Raw genomic sequence first — 15,221 nt, 5'->3', positions numbered from 1 at the left:
TGCCTTTTAGAAACTCTTTCGTTTGGTGTTAGTTTGATCTGTGTAGGTCGTTTCTCTGTGGACTGACTCCAGTCATCCAGAGTTATGGATGTTTAATGTCACAGCACTGGATGAGGGAGCCTCTATGCTTGTTTACATCCGTCTGATGTTGTTGCCTTTGTCTTTCAGGAGCCGGTTTGGCCATTCCTACACTGTGTGAGACTGAAACGCACATGAGCACACAGAGAGATCACTTTGCCTCAATTCTTTAATGAGACTCCTCATAATAGGGTCAATGACAAAATGGTGTCAAGTTTACAAAGACAGTGGTGTAGTTAGCCTCATTGCAGTCAGCACAGACAGAAAACCAGGAATGCTGGGAAAATGAGTTTGAGGCATACAGTCAATTGATGAGAACAATGGCAACGACATCTACATGTAGGAGTGCCATTCTACGTACATAACATTGGTCCCTGAACAAGTATACTCCGCTCACGTCCACCAATCGTTCACATTTTACCCTATCACTAATTTCATACACAAAGCATAGAATTGTTTTTTCAAAGTGTCAAAAAAAGAAGGGTTCCCTGCCATCAGTGTATACTGACATCAATGATAATGTAAATCACAGTAGTCACAAAATAGTTAGTGACACTTCACTCAAACCATGTTCTCAGCCACTATGGTAAATGTAGCTAAAGGTTAGCCACAATTATCTTGCCTTTCGCTGCTTGCATCGTTGTTGGCATAGGCTCAGTTTCCAAGCAAATAAAACAGCTTGCTTATGACTTGTTATGTCATGTTTCAGATGTAGTTAGCTAGGCATTTGACCGAAGGTTCAAGTCAAGTGTTACTAAAGACTTTCCCTGTATGTGTGTATATATATATATATACACACACACACATATACACACATATACATACATACACACTCATTCAATGTTACCCACAAAACTCTCCCACCTATCAACAAGCCATTTACTGTAGCGCTCCACCCTGTAGTTTAGCAGTAGATAGACTTTTCATTTGCCAACCACTAACATGCATTGCCCATAAATAAGGACAAATTCAAAACACAGGAGAAGAAAAGAACAGAGCAAACCATTTCAAATGGCAGCAAAACATGCATACATAAGCTTCAAGCTGTTCAGCGTTTTTTTATGAATGTAAACAAAGGAAAGAAAAAGATCCCCAAATTATCAAGTACAAAAGGAAATAAATCCACACCTGTTTCATATGAAGTTAAATTGCAGTTTCTTATGCATAGGAGCTAAGCAAGGAAAACTTCAGCAGATGACATACACATTTATAAAAATAACATCCATACACAAAGAGGAACAACACAACTTTGCTGGGCCTCGCGAGCCTCGTAAACTTTACATTAAGTAGCAGGTGTTGTGACAAAAGCACATTTAAAAAGGAGACTTTGAGAAAGGCAACCTATGTTTGGGTTTGTTTCCCCTTCGACCCACCATGCCAGTTGTCACCACAGCCATGGAACAGGATATGAAAGCCTCACTATCATAGTAATCTCTTGCCACTAGATATAAATAAATAAAAAATACAAATAATTACAAACCCTTTTTTGCTTTCTACATTTCTCAGTTTTGATTGGTAATCATCACTAGTATGTTGACTGAGTGAACCAATCAATTGACCACTGGTGTCCACTTTCTATATTCTGCTGGAGCATGGTGATCAACTTCCTGTGTTTTGGTGGACTGTGGTGGTTGACTTCCTGTTCGCCCTCCTCCTTTCCATTGCATGCCAGGGTTTTGTGCTATTGTCTAAGTAGGCGGGTTTGCATATGCTAATTGTCAGCTCTGTCAAGACGTGATGTACCTCAGCATTGCACAGATACGGAATTAAGAGGAGACAGGGTTGGTACCTAGATTCCAGTTTGAATTGATCCCCAGTTGAGTGCTAGGAAAGGTTCATTACAATTCCATGGATATTTATGTTGGTCAAAGTGGTTGGTATGATTGAAAGTCCAAGCCAGTGCTTTTGAATGTCTCAGTCAGTGTACAAAAGTGTGATATGACGGATAAGGTGGACCAGTAGTTTACGCCAAGCCCACGTCCGCACTGCCTTCAGTAGGAAGCTCACCCACACTATCCTCCACTATGGCTGGGCTCACAGTACCATCCACCTTCCCTTTCAGGTTCTCCTCAGCCTCCACTCCCATCTCCTCCATGGCAGCCATGTTGTTTTCTGTCTGGTCCGTACTGGCTTCATCCTCCTCCATCTTGATGACCACCCCATCATCCATTTTGACAAGGGCCCAGTTGGCATCAGCTGCGCTGGCCTGTGTGTAGGTCCCGACGCTGGCATGGCTCAGCCCGTGCACCTTCTTCAGATGTTTCTCCAGGGTGGCATACACAGTGAAGGGCACTCCACACAGCTGGCACAGGAACGGGGCACGGGCCCCGTGGGAGCCGTGGGTCTTCATGTGGCGTGTGAGCTTGGAGCTCTGGGCACATGCGTAGCTGCACAGGCCGCACTGGTAGGGTCGTTCTCCCGTGTGGCTGCGCCGGTGCACCGTCAGGTTGCTGCTGTTCCGGAAATGTTTCCCACAGTACTCACAGGCCTCCTCCTTCTTCTTCTTCCCTGACCCCACGTCGTTGTTACCACTGTTACTGCTGATGACGCTGTTTCCTCCTCCTCCCCTCTGTTCGCTCTCCCTCTGCCACTCCTGGACCACCTTGCGGTTTCCGCCTGCAAGCCACTCCTTCTCTCCATCCGCAATCTCTCCGTCCCTCTCGCTCTCCCACTCCCCCCCTACCTGAGCCCTGTCCTCCCTCTCCGGCTGTTTGGGGGTGCAGTTTCCGCTGGCAATGCCACTCTCCCCGCTGCCCCCCGTCTCTCCGCTTTCCAGTGACCCCTCTGAGGGGCTGGCGCAGGGGGACGCGTGCTGGGGCTCCTCTTGTCCCTCCACCTCATCCTCCACCACTTCTCCCTGGGGTTGGAACAGCCTGAGCAGGCTCATGTCTGGACCTCCAGGCTGGGAGGAGAGCAGGATCAGCCCAGAGCCTGGGGAGTGATGCTTGGACAGGGATAGGTCCAACTCAGAGGTCTCCCTCTCCCCTGGTCCTCTACTCAACATCCCCTCTCCTGCCCCCTGCATTACAAACCTCCCTCTCATCCCCTGCCGACCCCCCTCATCCTCCCCTACCAGCCCCACCCCCTCGTAGCCCCCTCCTCCACCCACGCCTGTCTCTCTGCGGTGACTCCTCATGTGGCGAGCCAGCTGACCACTCTGGGCGAAGGCCTGGTCACACAAGCCACAGTGGTAGGGCCGCTCACATGCGTGGGTCCTGCGGTGGGCTGACAGGCTGCGTAGGGAATGGAAGCCCTGGCCACACAGCTCACAGGGAAACCCCGCCTGGACGGGCCCACACTGGGGGGAGGAAGAGACGGCCGGGGGGGATGGCGACGGAGAGGAGACCAGACCTCCAGTGGTGGTGTTACTGCCCTCAGCCAGCTCTCTCAGACAGAAGTTGAGGGCCTGTCGTTCTCTGGAGGAAGGGGTGGAGCTGGCCTGAGAAGCTGGCCTGTGGTTCTGCCGTGGACGGAAGATGCGGGGCAGACGCAGAACGGAAGGGTGGAATGCGGTTGCCAGGGTGTGGCTCAGTTGACAGGGATCCAAGGTGGCTGCAGGTTTGGAGTGCTGGTGACCCCCTCTTCCCATGTTCTCCTCATCCTTCTCTCCGTCCTCCTGGTAGATACTGAAGGAGTGCGTGTGCTGGGCGTGTTGGAGCAGGGCCCAGGCAGAGGGTAACACACACTCACACAGCTGGCAGGTGAAGCAGGACGGTTCTTCTGCTACAGAAACAACACAAACAGTTAGTAAGCAAGCCAAAAGGCATTAGCGGAAACATTTTCTTGACCTGAAAAATGTAAGGGATCTCAATAGGTTTTATTAAAACAGCACACATCAAACAGTAGGAACTATTGTGGGTAGCTAGGCTGTGATAGCAGAATACTGAGAATACAAAAGGAACACAGCACGAAAAGGCAGTCTGGTTAGGGCAGTGGTTAGGTGCAGAGATAAACCAAACCTGTTTACTCAGTGAAGAATGAGTGACTACAGCAAGAGGGAAGATACTGAACACTCTTTGGGTCAAGTCTACAGGACAAGGTAGTCTGAAGTTGAAATACTTTTAAAAATGCATTCTTCCTGCCTTATCTTCCTTCTTGAGACAGAAGCCAAGGAGAGATGGACACAGAGATAGCGAAGGCTGTTGATTGGACCAGAAGTAGGCGAGAGATGAATGACAGAGACTGAGGCCAGCAGAAAGGGGAGATGGGTAGTTTTTAGAGACATTATTTTTAAACGTGGTTAGCTGTCTCTTAACCGAGAGCCACTCTCCAATTAAGCTGCAAATTGCTAATTAGCGGAACTGAGAAAACGAAGGCTTTATGTAAATCAGGGACTGACTCAGCCGGCTTGACAAATGAGGCCTTTCTGCATAAATCTAAATTGGAAAGAAGATCCTCAAATTGAGGGGGAAAACAGTTCTATTTTTTGTAAAGGTTCAAAGCTGACTCTGGTATAAGCCGCTTTCATGTTTCCTGAAGTCAAAATCCTTCTGTATTTTACTGGCGGGGGAGGAGAGATAATATGAAAGAGAAAGCAACTCTTTTTCTCCCTCTCTCTGCCTGGAGAGGATAGGAGACATGGTGGATACATCCTTTAACTTAGCCTGAAGAGATGAGTAGAGTAGGAGAGAAGTTGATAAGATAAGGAAAGCGGGACAAAGATCAAAAAGGATGTAGCAATGTGGGTCGAGAAACACCACAAAAATATGTCACCCCTTGGATTGTGCTTCAGACCCAAACCCCCCCAAATCTCTCCCCGAGGGGGGGCTTTTGTCTCGGGGTCCTGGAGTGAAACACAATACCCAGACGGTTTCTCATTCGCTCTTTCTTTCACTCTCCATCTTTTTTGTAAGGATTCCCATTTGGCCCGGGTAGGAATATTAAGCAGAAGCAATAACTGCTAATTAAAAATGCAGATTGGCTAGGAGCACTAACGAGCAGCAGGCAGAATCTCTTCTTCCGAGGGAGAAAGAGAGAGGAGAAAAGAGTGTAGGGGGAGATTGAAAGAGGGCAAGCAAGAGTCTGTTGAAGATGGGGGGGGTGGGGGGGAGAATAATGTTAGAGATGAGAAAAAACAAACAAGTAGAATAACGTCATGGCATGATAATCGATCTCGTTCTTCCATTCTCCACCTCTCTCTATCACATACACACACACCTATCCGTTGTGGCATAACTGCTCTTTCACTTTGAGTCATCTTCCTCAAGCAGACATATTCACTGTGGCATGTATTCATGGATGTCAAGGGAAGCCAGGCTTCCCCTAAACATTTACCAAGAAAAATAATTAATTGTTTGTCTGTGTTTCATAATTTTCCTTCAATTCGCAAAAGGCTGAATGTAGTCTCTCACCGGATAAAGCATCAGAGCGAGCGAAACAGCCCCCCAAATGGAAGAAACACAAAAGAACTGTCAATCTCCCTCGGCCTGGGGCTCCATGCAAGATCTCACCTCGTGGAGTTGCAATGATCATGAGCACGGTGAGGAATCAGCACAGAACTACACGGGAGGATCTTGTCAATGATCTCAAGGCAGCTGGGACCATAGTCACCAAGAAAACAATTGGTAACACACTACGCCGTGAAGGACTGAAATCCTGCAGCGCCCGCAAGGTCCCCCTGCTCAAGAAAGCACAGATACAGGGCCGTCTGAAGTTTGCCAATGAACATCTGAAGGATTCAGAGGAGAACTGGGTGAAAGTGTTACGGTCAGATGAGACCAAAATCCAGCTCTTTGGCATCAACTCAACTCGCTGTGTTTGGAGGAGGAGGAATGCTGCCTATGACCCCAAGAACACCATCCCCACCGTCAAACATGGAGGTGGAAACATTACGCTTTGGGGGTGTTTTTCTGCTAAGGGGACAGGACAACTTCACCGCATCAAAGGGACGATGGACGGGGCCATGTACTGTCAAATCTTGGGTGAGAACCTCCTTCCCTCAGCCAGGGCATTGAAAATGGGTAGTGGATGGGTATTCCAGCATGGCAATGACCCAAAACACACAGCCAAGGCAACAAAGGAGTGGCTGAAGAAGAAGCACATTCAGGTCCTGGAGTGGCCTAGCCAGTCTCCAGACCTTAATCCCATAGAAAATCTGTGGAGGGAGCTGAAGGTTCGAGTTGCCAAACGTCAGCCTCAAAACCTTAATGACTTGGAGAAGATCTGCAAAGAGGAGTGGAACAAAATCCCTCCTGAGATGTGTGCAAACCTGGTGGCCAACTACAAGAAACGTCTGACTTCTGTGATTGCCAACAAGGGTTTTGCCACCAAGTACTAAGTCATGTTTTGCAGAGGGGTCAAATACTTATTTCCCTCATTAAAATGCAAATCAATTTATAACATTTTTGACATGCGTTTTTCTGGATTTTTTGGTTGTTATTCTGTCTCTCACTGTTCAAATAAACCTACCATTAAAATTATAGACTGATCATTTCTTTGTCAGTGGGAAAACGTACAAAATCAGCAGGGGATCAAATACTTTTTTCCCCTCACTGCATATATATCATGGTCTCAAGGCATATGAACTAACAGGTTATAGAGCAAACAATGCAATTATCACAACACATAGGTTGTAATGTTTTTTTTAGGCATAGCTTCCCCAGTGATTTTACCAATGCACCGCTACTGCATATTCACTCTCCTTCCTGTTGTGGGTCAGATAAACCAACAACACATAGCACATACAGTACTGTATCAAATCATAGCATTCCACATACAAAACGTTTAACTTGAGTTACTTAAAAAAGGTCCAATAAAGACCTTTTTATTTCAATATCAAATAATTTCTCGGTAAAAATGTAGTGCCTTACTGTGATTGTTTTCAATTAAAATGGTCAAAATAAACTAAATTGCTTCTTAGCAAAGAGCAATTTATCAAGCAATAATTTTGCTAGGACTGTCTAGGAGTGGTCTGAGTGGGAGGGAAAACTGAAAACTAGCCGTTATTGGCAGGGAGGTCGGGAACTCTCTCATTGGTCTATTAACTAATTTACTGCCTGGTGATGTCACTAGGCAGGCCTAACTCCATCCCACCAAAACAGGCAGAAATTTCAGGTGGACTTTTTAAACAGCTCTCACATTAATAGGGCATTGTCATCATTTTCACAATATCACCGTATTATTCCAACGTCAGTGAGGAAATATATATAAAACACAGGAAAATCACGTTTTTGACTGCACTGGGTTTTTAACATACAATACAGCGTAAACAAAAATCTAACTGACATTTTGTGACCACTGCACCAACAACACATACATAAAGAGTTCAACACATTTCAACCTAGGTCTTTTCCACAAATACCTCCTAACATTTTAAAGGACAAATCTGAACTCTAAAAACGGGTGATCGACATTAGATACATGTTTTCATGCACCAGTGACTGATTTCGTTATTAAAAGTGATCTTGTATTGCTTGGTGGAGATACGGTACAGCTCTTGGGTAGTGCACGTGCGTAGCTCTGTTGTGTAAGCCTGTGGGCACGAAGAATAGAAAACTCAGAGAGAGAGAGAGAGAGAGAGAGAGACCGAGCGAGAGAGAGACCGAGCGAGAGAGAGACCGAGCGAGAGAGAGAGAAAGAGACCGAGCGAGAGAGAGAGACACCGAGCGAGAGAGAGAGAGAGACCGAGCGAGAGAGACACCGAGCGAGAGAGACACCGAGCGAGAGAGAGAGAGACACCGAGCGAGAGAGAGAGACACCGAGCGAGAGAGAGAGAAAGAGAGAACATGTAAAACAGGCAGCGAGAGACCGAGAGATAGAGACAGAGAGCGAGAAAGAGAAGCGAGAGAGAACATGAAAAACAGGCAGCAAGAGAAGAGACCGAAAGAGAAAAACAAGAGAACGATGTGGACAGACGGAAACAGAGCATGCAGAAGTCCCCTGAGCGTTACACAAAGGAAGGAAGTGCAAGTGGCTGTGTGTGTCTGTGTGTGAGAAAGAGTGCGCATGTGTAAGGGTCTCAGTTCCAAAAATATGCATATGAACAAAACATTAAAGAAATTATGTTTTATTGTCACATACACTGGATAGGTGCACTGAAATGTGTTGTTTTACAGGGTAAGCCATAGAAGTATGGCACCCCTGGTGCAAATGAGGGTTAAGTGCCTTGCTCATGGGCACATTGACCAATTTTTCACCTGATCGGCTTGAGTATTCAAACAAGCGACCTTTCGGTTGCTAGCTCAACGCTCTCACCGCTACCTGCAGCTCTAACAGTGGCTACCTGCCGCCCTAAGTCTCATCTAATCAGAGTCATTCAGACCATTTTAATAGAATCTAGAGATTATATTTCTAGGGTTCAGACAGACATGGTGAGAACTTGCTTGTTCACTTCTAAATACATTACCTTTACATACTGTGAGTTTAGGCCCCCTCTTACTGCCTACATACAGTGGCTTGCGAAAGTTGGAATCAAATTTGATTTTTTGGGGGTTTGTATCATTTCATTTACACAACATGCCTACCACTTTGAAGATACAAAATATTTTTTATTGTGAAACAAACAAGAAATAAGACAAAAAAACTTGAGCGTACATAACTATTCACCCCCATCCCAAAGTCAATACTTTGTAGAGCCACCTTTTGCAGCAATTACAGCTGCAAGTCTCTTGGGGTATGTCTCTATAAGCTTGGCACATCTAGCCACTGGGATTGTTGCCCATTCTTCAAGGCAAAACTGGATTGGATGGGTTCTGCTGGTGTACAGCAATCTTTAAGTCATACCACATATTCTCAATTGGATTGAGGTCTGGGCTTTGACTAGGCCATTCCAAGACATTTAAATGTTTTCCCTTAAACCACACAAGTGTTGCTTTAGCAGTATGCTTAGGGTCATTGTCATGCTGGAAGGTGAACCTCCGTCCCAGTCTCAACTCTCTGGAAGACTGAAACAGGTTTCCCTCAAGAATGTCCCTGTATTTAGCACCATCCATCATTCCTTCAATTCTGACCAGTTTTACAGTCCCTGACGATGAAAAACATCCCCACAGAATGATGCTGCCACCACCATGCTTCACTGTGGGGATGGTGTTCTCAGGGTGATGAGAGGTGTTGGGTTTGCGCCAGACATAGCGTTTTCCTTGATGGCCAAAAAGCTCAATTTTAGTCTCATCTGACCAGAGTACCTTCTTCCATATGTTTGGGGAGTCTCCCACATGCCTTTTGGGTTTGCTTGTTTTTTTCTTTAAGCAATGGCTTTTTTCTGGCCACTCTACCGTAAAGCCCAGCTCTGTGGAGTGTACGGCTTAAAGTGGTCCTATGGACAGATACTCCAATCTCCGCTGTGGAGCTTTGCAGCTCCTTCAGGGATATCTTTGGTCTCTTTGTTGCCTCTCTGATTAATGCCCTCCTTGCCTGGTCCGTGAGTTTTGGTTGGCTCTTGGCAGGTTTGTTGTGGTGCCATATTCTTTCCATTTTTTAATAATGGATTTAAAAATGGTGCTCCGTGGGATGTTCAAAGTTTCTGATATTTTTTAATAACCCAACCCTGATCTGTACTTCTCTACAACTTTGTCCCTGACCTGTTTGGAGAGCTCCTTGGTCTTCATGGTGCCGCTTGCTTGGTGGTGCCCCTTGCTTAGTGGTGTTGCAGACTCTGGGGCCTTTCAGAACAGGTGTATATATACTGAGATCATGTGACACTTAGATTGCACACAGGTGGACTTTAACTAATTATGTGACTTCTGAAGGTAATTGGTTGCACCAGATCTTATTTAAGGGCTTCATAGCAAAGGGGGTGAATACATATGCACGCACCATTTTTCCACCATTTATTTTTTAGAATTTTTGTAAACAAGTTATTTTTTAAATTTCACTTCACCAATTTTGACTATTTTGTGTATGTCCATTACATGAAATAAAAATAAAAATCAATTTAAATTACAGTTTGTAATGCAACAAAATAGTTAAAACGCCAAGGGGGATGAATACTTTTGCAAGGCACTGTAGTTCTGCTTCAGATGCCCAGTAGAAAGCTTCTTAGGTAGGAGAGACAAGGAAGGAAACCATGGGTGCATCTCAATAGTCATAAGTTGGTGTTCTTCACTTGTCTCCATTCCTCCCATCTCTGGACCGATGAAAGCACATTCCTTTCGCACACCTGTTCTCAGCTCAGTAAAGATGAGGGTGAGGAGACAAGGGGAGAAAGTATCACTGAACTATCTACTTTCAAAATGCAGATGATTGGGATGCCCATCTGATGGACAACATACACCTGCACTCAGAAGCCATGCAAACACACCAGAACGATGGTGACATTATCCTTTTAAACATTTTGTAATTAAGTATGACCACCCGGTTGTGACCCCATCTCATTGTCCCCCTCAGCTCAGCACAGCCAATCCTCCAGTGAGTGCAGGCCATGTTATTACGTGGCCAGAGAGCACTGTGCCCTGCCCTACGTGTTTACCTGGCCACTTCACCTGAGAGAGACAGAGTCAAGGAGATGGAGGGGAGCTCAGGTGCATTGGAGCCCTCAGGGGCCCCCTGGGGCCTCAAAACACTGCTGCCTATCCTTTCCACACAATTACCCAGCGCGTCACTAACTCACAGAGGCCTCCGCAGCACAGCAACGCCCAGCTAATGAGCTGGACTGGGGGGGGACAGTTGTTAGAAGTAGCGGGGGAGAAGATAACAAAAGCCAGAAAAAAAAAAGTCTCTAATTAGGAACCTGCAGGCACTCACCTGTTCTGTTAGGCTCCACCTTCACACTATGCTCCGCCCCTCTGGACCTGTCCGTCACTCTCCTCAGCTCCACGAACCCAGCCTCTACCTGAGTGACAGCACCGCGTCGCTGTGTCCGTTTGGCTGGGGAAGGAGGTGTGTGAGTGTTGGGGGCATGATTTCGGGAGCGGCAGGCTCCCTGTTTGTGCTGGATGAAGGCCAGGATGTGGGCGAGAGGGAAGGCCTGGCTGCACTGCCCACAGGTCAGCAGGTCACGACCCTCCTCACGACCCCTGACCTGGGGAAGGGACCCCCACTCCTCCAATGATGAAGGAGCGGCAGCATCCGAGGGCTCAGGGGCATCTGAGAGAGACGAGTTAGGGAGTGTTAGAGAAAGAAGTGGGGGAAAGTGAGAAAGAAATTAGGGCAGGGGAGTGATACGGGAAAGGTGGCAAAGACAGAGAGAGGAAGATGGAGAAAGTCAAAAGGAACATTTAAGAAAATAGCAATTATTAAGAACTTGTATATTCTTTCCTTCATGTCATTCTGTAAGATCTTACAACAACAGGGAGACAGTAGGTGGTCAGACACCATGATGATTGGGCAACTGCTGATATGGCCCTCAGAGAAAATTACCCCTCCCAGTTTTTTTTAAATGCTACTTTTGATGCTGAGCCACTCCACCAGAGCTACAGAGGGAGTCAGGCTATTCCGGTCTGCCGATACTGACCAATTCCCCCTAACTAACCCTTTGACAGCTCCTTTCACTGAGATGGCAGGCTGCACAGTGGCATGTATTCACTGACATCATTGCTTCCTGTCTCTATTGGTGTTGTGAGTAAAAAATATTACAGTACCAGCCAAAAGTTTGGATACACCTACTCATTCAAGGGTTTTTCTTTACTTTTACTATTTTCTACATTGTAGAATAATAGTGAAGACATCAAAACTATTAAATAACACATATGGAATCATGTAGTAACCAAAATGTTTTAAACAAATCAAAATATATCTCATATTTGAGATTCTTCAAAGTAGCCACCCTTTGCCTTGATGACTTCTCTCAACCAGCTTCATGAGCTAGTCACCTGGAATGCATTTCAATTAACAAGTGTGCCTTGTTAAAAGTTAATTTGTGGAATTTCTTTCCTTCTTAATGCGTTTGAGCTAATCAGTTGTGTTGTGACACGGTAGGGGGGGTATACAAAAGATACAAAAGTATACAAAAGCCCTATTTGGTAAAAGACCAAGTCCATATTATGGCAAGAACAGCTCAAATAAGCAAAGAGAAACGACAGTCCATCATTACTTTAAGACATGAAGGTCAGTCAATACGGAACATTTCAAGAACTTTGAACGTTTCTTCAAGTGCAGTTGCAAAAACCAACAAGCGCTATGATGAAACTCGCTCTCATGAGGACTGCCACAGGAAAGTAAGACCCAGAGTTACCTCTGCTGCAGAGGATAAGTTCATTAGAGTTAACTGCACCTCAGATTGCAGCCCAAATAAATGTTTCAAAATTCAAGTAACAGACACATCTCAACATCAACTGTTCAGAGGACACTGCGTGAATCAGGCCTTCATGGTCGAATTGCTGCAAATAAACTACTACTAAAGGACACCAATAAGAAGAAGAGACTTGCTTGGGCCAAGAAACACGAGCAATGGACATTAGACCGGTGGAAATCTGTCCTTTGGTCTGATGAGTCCAAATTTGAGATCTTTGGTTCCAACCACTGTGTCTTTGTAAGATGCAGAGTAGGTGAACGGATGATCTCTGCATGTGTGGTTCCCACCATAAAGCATGGAGGAGGGGGTGTGATGGTGCTTTGCTGGTGACACTGTCTGTGATTTATTTAGAATTCATGGCACACTTAACCAGAATGGCAACCACAGCATTCTGCAGCGATACGCCATCCCATCTGGTTTGGGATGAGTGGGACTATCATTTGTTTTTCAACAGGACAATGACCCAAAACACACCTCCAGGCTGTGTAAGGGCTATTTGACCAAGAAGGAGAGTGATGGAGTGCTGCATCAGATGACCTGGCCTTCACAATCCCCCGACCTCAACCCAATTGAGATGGTTTGGGATGAGTTGGACCGCAGAGTGAAGGAAAAGCAGCCAACAAGTGCTCAGTATATGTGGGAACTCCTTCAAGACTGTTGGAAAAGCATTCCTCATGAAGCTGGTTGAGAGAATGCCAAGAGTGTGCAAAGCTGTCATCAAGGCAAAGGGTGGCTACTTTGAAGAATCTCAAACATATTTTGATTTGTTTAACACTTTTTTGGTTACTACATGATTCCATATGTGTTATTTCATAGTTTTGATGTCTTCACTATTATTCTACAATGTAGAAAATTGTAACAATAAAGAAAAACCCTTGAATGAGTAGGTGTGTCCAAACTTTTGACTGGTACTGTATATTTTTAAATTATACAATTCCCAAGGCCTGGAGAAAAAAAAACGTTCACACCTGTCAACACACATTCTCAATCATCATCAACAACTCAAGTGAGTGCAACTAGGCAAGGAACTGACCCATTTTTCAGTAAGAAAGTGAGTGGCCATGACTTGAAGATGTTCTGAGTCACTCAGGGCTTGAGGCCAAATTAACCATTATCACTAAAGAGAGTTATGAGTCTTACATGAGATTACTAAAATGAAATGTGTGGTTTACATTTTAGCACCTCTCAGGGATGTAGTCTAGTTTCAGATTCAAGTCCAATTTCTGTCTATCTCATCAGAGCCATAAACGTAGGCTACAAAAGAAAATGTCCATGACTCATTTATGACCCATGTAGACTCAGCTAAGGCAAGGATGGTTAATGACCGTTGGTCAGGTTTGACTTGTTCCAGACGTTGTTTGACTGGTCCTCACCACTCTTTTATCGACTTGTGAGAGTTGAGGGAGGGAGTGAGTCAATACGGTCATGTACACACCTTAACGCTTTGACGGGCTTCACCTGCCCGGACTAGGCCGAGTACAGGACAGGTACAGACAGTACAGTCGCGCTGAGGAGCTCACCGGTGGTTACTAAAAAATGTAACCTTTCCTGTTTCAGTGCTGCTGCTCGCTGTTTGTGCAGACAAGCTAGGCGCGGTTGCACGCACTCTATGAAGAGTCAAGGCTTGTGGTCAAACTAGGCACGCTCTACTGGTCTTCGTTGGGGAAACAGAGAAAGAGACATGTTGTTTCAGAGCATTTCAGTGTTTTTGTAAACGCCTGCCCACAGTGCCCGGGAGAAGAAAAGCGATCTCATCAAATAACCCGTGCCTTAACCAGAGCCTGTATCATTTTGATATAAAACTATAGATCTTTATGATGGCCTACATATGCCTATTCCCAAGTTAAGTGAATGGGGTCTCTAGGATATATTTGGATGAAACTGATAAGTGGAAGAGGTCAGTGGAGTTGTTGTGAGGGCAGACTATATCCTCTCCTCTCTCTCGTCTTGTCACACGGGTACAGAGTCTAGAGCACGCGGTCTGCCCCACAAGGAAGCGCTCATGTTGGCAAAAGAGGTGATAATTCAAACAGGCTTCACAGACAAGACAGAAAGAAAAACTAGAAAAAAAATATACGGGGCCAGCAAGGAATAAAGCAGTGTCCCCCCCAGAGCAAAAATGTGTATATTGATTACCTATGCTTAAACCGACCATTTATGTGTAGCCTATGAACACGTCATTGATTGTAACTGTATTTGTTGCAAACCTGAGTGTAGCCTACATATATCAGCTCTTTAAAAAAAAAAAGATAAACTTTTATCAATGATTCAACTTCAATGTCAAGGTGCGCATACCCACATAACCTGACTGATACAACCCCACAAAAACAAAGTTTAACATTAATACATCGTATATGAAATACATAACATGCATATAGGCTACCTCCTAATAGTAAACTATGGCCATAGCCTCTCTCAATTTACCTTGAATTGCACTCAGGTGTTGCGGTCGGCTGCCTTGTTTGCGTCTGGACATTCTGTTTAATTACACCAGTCAAGGTTCTGTCGGTGTATCCACTCTCCTGATCGGAATCTAACTTAATGTATCAAGTTGATAAGAATAGCCTTGACCAAATTACACTCTAGCTCTATGGCACGGGCGGGATGTCGTCGTGACTCGCTGTGCACCAGCCAGTGTTCAAGTTCAGGCTACCAGCCCCGCAGCGGAGGAAAGCAGGGGCAACATGTTAGGCGCCGCCTGCCACTATACTACTCCGACCCCGACCCCGCCCTCTACACAATGTCACACACAGACACAGTTAGTTTTACTATCCTTTTAGGGACCAAACAATTGATTCCCATTCAAAATAACATTTCCCCTAACTCCTAAACCTAACCTTAACCATAACTCCTAACCCCCTAACCCTATTTCTAACCCTAAAATCGCCTTTTTCCTTGTGGGGACCAGCAAACATGTCTCCACTTGTCCTAATGTTCCTCGTTTTACTATCCTTGTGAGGCCTTCTGGTCCCCA

At 45.4% G+C, this 15,221-nt stretch overlaps 1 protein-coding gene across 1 annotated transcript; it reads right to left on the bottom strand.

Moving 5' to 3' along the window:
• Positions 1-229: 229 nt before the first annotated feature.
• Positions 230-14,919, bottom strand: LOC121556881 (B-cell lymphoma/leukemia 11A-like). Its single transcript, XM_041870775.2, has 3 exons — positions 14,672-14,919; positions 10,759-11,100; positions 230-3,801 (listed from the first exon to the last, which is right to left on the bottom strand). Exons 1-3 carry the CDS (start codon positions 14,721-14,723, stop codon positions 2,042-2,044), a joined length of 2,154 nt encoding a protein of 717 aa, XP_041726709.2. The 5' UTR covers positions 14,724-14,919; the 3' UTR covers positions 230-2,041.
• Positions 14,920-15,221: the final 302 nt, after the last annotated feature.

This window comes from Coregonus clupeaformis, chromosome 5 (genome assembly GCF_020615455.1).
Source record: "Coregonus clupeaformis isolate EN_2021a chromosome 5, ASM2061545v1, whole genome shotgun sequence".
Classification (NCBI taxonomy): Eukaryota; Metazoa; Chordata; class Actinopteri; order Salmoniformes; family Salmonidae; genus Coregonus; species Coregonus clupeaformis.
The sequence above is the reverse complement of the archived record's forward strand: the minus strand, read 5'-3'. Positions and strand labels throughout refer to the sequence as shown.